Here is a 5140-nt window from a genome sequence, read left to right as displayed (position 1 = left end):
TTTAAATGTGGATGTTATTAGTTTCTTACAGTCACATGACCTGTTGTCCGCTGTTCTCAACGCATGTTATTTTAATGCTGCCTTTGAGCAAAAAGCCTAAAGATAAAAAATACACTGTCTACCACCACTGTCTACCATTATAGCAAGGCTAAATGGAAATTTCTGGAGAGTGTTAGCTCAGTGTATATGTACTTTTGTGTCACAGGAGATGACAAAGTTAAATTCAGAACTGTTGGAGACGCAGTGGGTTGAAAATAACTTTTTCTTGGGTGTTTTCAAATGATGGCGACTGGATGAGAAAATCTCAGTAATATAATGGGTTAATGTCTTAATGTCATACTTCTATGACAAGCATATGAAACAGGCTCATTAATTTACAGTCTCCATTATAAATGGATCATGTAGTTAGTCTAGAGTGATTAGTTTCCAGGGCAACTTCAATAGTTTTTTTTTTTAACTTGCGACTTTTTGTTTCAAGACAATGTGCAATCAATTCTGAAGCACTCTTAACTAATTCTATCAAGTGAGATTAATATTACCTGTGATGATGAGGTGTTATGTACTGAAAGCAATTCGTGACACTTCATGAACAAGTGTGACTTGATGAATGCTACAGCATATTCTTATTAATTCAAATAATGGTTTTAACTTTCGTGTTTAGAAATAAAATGCTCAGCAATAGTTTATTCAACTTTAAGGTGAACGGTGGTGACTCCAAGAGCATAATCGGCTTTTTCAGACATGTAATGTATAATGCTGTTCACCTTAGGTACTTTTGTCAATACACAGTGATTTTTACAGTTAGGTTGTCCTTCTTCACACATCATTTGCTGACCCTGATCTACACTATTACGGAATGCTACTCTTTCCCAAGAAAAGAGCATTTACTTTTCAGGTTTTCAGTATGAATCAGCACGTAGGAGTAGAAGCTTGTCTTCAAGGTCATCACACAGGTGAATTTACTACACTGACTGAATCTGTAGCTTTTACCCCCAACTGGTGACCAAGAGCTGTTGTCAGCTGCTTTTCTGAAGAGTTTATACACCACAACTGTGTGTTGTCTTTTTAAGATATTTGTCCACACATCATTCTGTTTGAATCCATATGTAGCCTTTGATGGCAAACAAGTATTTCGTCTTATTCATGTTTTTTGATTGCGATTATGTTCCCCAGAAAATCACCAAGAGTCAGGATAAACCAAGTGACACTTTGAGGACAGCATTTTACTCACATTTGTTGAGTAAAGACATATAAAAATAAAAAGTTTGTGCTTGCGTGGGTTCTGTCTGTGTAACTACTCCTTCCTCCCATGTGTTAGGTTATCTGGTAAGTCTAAATTAGCCTTGGCTGTGAATGTGGAATATTTTTGATTTTTTTTAGCCTTGCAAAGGATTGGCAGTCTCTCCAGGGTGGACCCCACCTATTGCCCTAAAATAGCTGCTACTGTGTAGGATTCAGCCTCCCCACAACTTTGAACTGAACAAATGAACGAAGATGGATGGAAGGAAAAATGACCTTTTTAGGACTGCGCCGTAAACATCTTTCAATTTCATTACAAATGTGTCTTTCAAAGATGATGTGATTTCAGAGTATGTTGCTTTAGTGCAAAAAAAGTATCTTTAAACATTAATGCCAGACAAAACTGAACTTCATAGTCAGTGAATGTGAACCTTTTGAATTGTTTCCATTCCATTTATAACATCAACGCAAACCAGCAAGCTGGTAAGTATGTTCCCATCTATTGTTGAGTAGCAGAAGTTATTTTGCAGATTTGAATTACTTTGTTAAGATTCATTCAGCGCCAGGACTGGGCTTGTATAACTTTTCAATTGCACTTCAGTACATTTGTATGTCAGTATTCAGTCTGGATATTCATTCAGGTTAACCGTCCTTGTTGGATGGATCATCATTATGGATGTACAGAGGGGTATTTATTTTCTCACCATCACACAAAGAATAAGGACTAACCCTACATGCGATGAATACCGAACAACTTAAAGCAGCTTGTTACTTTTCTTTGAACATGGTAGGTGATAACTTAAAAACTGTAACTGTAAAAGGTTTATTAGGTAAGCTTAATATTTAACCTATCGTTGCATTACATTGGTCTCAGGACTCTCAATTCAATGTGTCTACATAGGCCACATAACCAAAGATCATGACTTTAAAGGTTTTAATTAGTGCGTAAATTTGGCGTGGTTTATGCAACTAACTGTGTATGCAGATGAGAGTTAAGGACTTTGTGATACAGGCCTCTGAATGTAAACAGAAGAAAAAATACATGCTTACCGAACGTGATCACAGGAGTGGAGGAGGTTTCACTTCTGCATTCAGAATTCACTCTGCAGATGTGAAATGGTTTCAGAAAGTTCCACAGTTGCTTGACCTTCCAGGGCTCACAGATTCATGAGGCAGTGCTATTGATTTAAACAGGTGTAAAGGCCTTTCTCCTGCTGAGGAAATTTAATCATGTCAGAGGGCCACCGGGTTATTGCACAAGACACTGTCACCAGCGCTATAGGACACTTTTATGTCAGGGGCCTAGACAATATTAATTTTACTTTCACCTTATATTGTGCAGAAGAAGCGGTCTGGAGATCCAAAGCAGATTCCCGAGAGAAAACCACCAAAACTGAAGCACCCAAAAAAGAGATTAATAAGAACATTTTATTCTTGGAAGTATCTTTGAAGTTTTCGAATGGTTCCTGAATTCACATTCTGATCATTTTTCTGATTTAATATGTTCAGGATCTGTGCTCATCCTCCCTGACAAATCCAGTGATGAAGTTCTTTACTCTGTTGACTAAGCCCAATTAAGTTAAAAAAAATTAAATAACCAAAACAATCCTGTGTTTAATTTCAATTAACTTAAAGCACGCTTCCACAGAATCTAAATCAAAGTGTAAAATTTCTTATATAAACCTCAATGTTTTATACAAACAGTAGCAGTTATACTTCAAAGTCATTTCAGGTCTACACTGTGTGTGTGTGTGTGGTGTGAACTCATAGGTGAGCATGCTCAGACTAATTTCAATCCCTTTTGTGAATGGCTGATTATCACAATCTGTAGATTAAGTCTGGGGCAGCTTTAAGTCTGTCAGAGTGAGAAAAAGACCAAAAGACGAGGGGAAGGCGTCAGCATGGCCCAGAAAAACAATTGTAAGTTAAACTTCTGATTATTTTCATCTTTTATGCTATTTTTGTTGTTGTTCTTGTCATGTTGGTTATGAACAAGAGAACTAATAAGACAGCACGGGTGCAGATGAATGGCAGTACTAACAACCCTTAATGACATAAACACGTTTCAATAAAACTAAAACGCTTTTGTTTGTTGCCTCAGGATCACCTTCGTTTGATTCCGATCATTAGCACATTTGAGACCTAATTGTATTGCATCCCCAGAATGACTCTCACTCTTGGAATCTTAATAGTAGTAATAATTTTAATTGTGATTTTCACCTCAGGTTGTCACATGAAAATGGCATTTTCATATTTATGTGGAATAGAAATGAATTAAAAATGAAAAGGGTAAGAATCAGTGAGAGGCATAGTGATTTATTTTATATTTATTTAACAGGTTACGTGAGCATATTTAGCCCATTGTGAAATCCAGCAGGAATTTCTGATTGCAACAACAGGCAGATTAGTCTCACCGAGCTCTCATTCTCTCCCTCCCTTCTCTTTTCCTCTAACATGCAGTTCAGTTCTCCATCAGGGAATATAGACCTTCAGATCAACATGTGGTCATGTCACTATTTAAGGATGGGATTTTTGAGCATGTTTACCCAGCCTTTTTCAAGGCCATGAGCCATCCAGACCATATTGGTGTTGCTCTGAGCATTTCGATGGCTGGTTATGTGCTTGGAGGCAGCTCCTACTTCCAAGCTCTACTGTTTGGCACTGCATGGGCTGGCCTCATTTATTATTGCTGCCATGATATCTATGAGGGCTACATGATGAGGAGGCAAAGCGCAGATATGGCCGACATTCAGGCCAGCTACCTGGAAAACCCAGATAACGGCTTCTGGGTAGCAGAGACAGACATCAATGGCCAATCCAAGGTGGTAGGGATGGTGGGAGTGACTGGAAAAAGCGGAGAGGAAGAAGGCAAAAGGTTTGAAGACTGGAATGGCGGAGTGACGGGAGGAGGCTCTGAGCTGGCTCAAGATGCCGGGGATGGAAGTTATGGTGAGATGTGTCACATGGTCGTGGCATTTTCGTGGCGCCGCAAAAACTTGGGCTCGCAGTTGACACGGAAGGCTTTGGATTTCTGCAAAGAGAGAGGCTTCGGCCGTCTCATCCTGGATGTGAGCTCTCCACAGACAGCAGCCATTTCCCTGTTCGAGAAAGCCGGCTTTGTGCAAACCTCATCCCATCGCAACACGCACGCCAACCGCTGGTTCTCCAACCTCGCCAGAATAAATGTGATGCGAATGGAGAAATTAATTTAAAGATAAAATTTACTCTAGCGAGCAGCTATTAGAACCTAAAATGTACAGCATATCATGAATATGTCACTTAATTTAATCTTGTACCATCATTGGAAAAAACTCTCTGTGTGATATTGGTCACTGGTTTCTCAAATTTGCTATCATGGTAGTTTGAAAAATATATTAAATTTCATGTTTTTTTCCACAAAGCAGGATTAACGATCTCAGTTTCCTCGTATTTCTTCTCGCTTTGATCTATTATGTATACACCTGCACCCCTGACAGTCTGTTTCCCACAAACATAGAGAACAATGAGACAATTAGTCAACTTCTCAAACTTAGTTAAATGAACGTATTTGCATATGCAAGTCTAGTACACCCCAGTACGTTTCTATTAAAAGAATTTATTGTATTTTAAACGTAGTCACGTTCAATTATCTATTGTTCTCCTGTCCACTAAGGAATATAAAAATGTATGTGAGAAAGGAGAAGTGTAGTCATTTGGAAGCAGGAGAACTTTCTTTTAAGCCTCTTTCCAGGGAGAGGCTGAATCCCTCTGCCTCAGAGGAATTAATGCCAGCTGACTTCTAAGACCTCACAACTCTTTGCTTAAAATACCAATGAAAAATGCAATAGTATCAGGACATTGGGAGGTTTAAAATTCTTTGGAGCTAAAAGAGCTGTGAGTGTGTGGCATAAAAATAGGATAA

At 38.6% G+C, this 5140-nt stretch overlaps 1 protein-coding gene across 1 annotated transcript; it reads left to right on the top strand.

Moving 5' to 3' along the window:
• Positions 1 to 3107: 3107 nt before the first annotated feature.
• On the top strand, positions 3108 to 4638 carry LOC102197601 (probable N-acetyltransferase camello). The gene is made up of 2 exons (XM_005740967.1): positions 3108 to 3159; positions 3700 to 4638. Exons 1-2 carry the CDS (start codon positions 3141 to 3143, stop codon positions 4449 to 4451), a joined length of 771 nt encoding a protein of 256 aa, XP_005741024.1. The 5' UTR covers positions 3108 to 3140; the 3' UTR covers positions 4452 to 4638.
• Positions 4639 to 5140: the final 502 nt, after the last annotated feature.

The sequence above is a fragment of the Pundamilia nyererei genome, unplaced genomic scaffold (assembly GCF_000239375.1).
Source record: "Pundamilia nyererei isolate P.nyererei 1_Seehausen unplaced genomic scaffold, PunNye1.0 scaffold00106, whole genome shotgun sequence".
Taxonomy (NCBI): Eukaryota; Metazoa; Chordata; class Actinopteri; order Cichliformes; family Cichlidae; genus Pundamilia; species Pundamilia nyererei.
The sequence above is the reverse complement of the archived record's forward strand: the minus strand, read 5'-3'. Positions and strand labels throughout refer to the sequence as shown.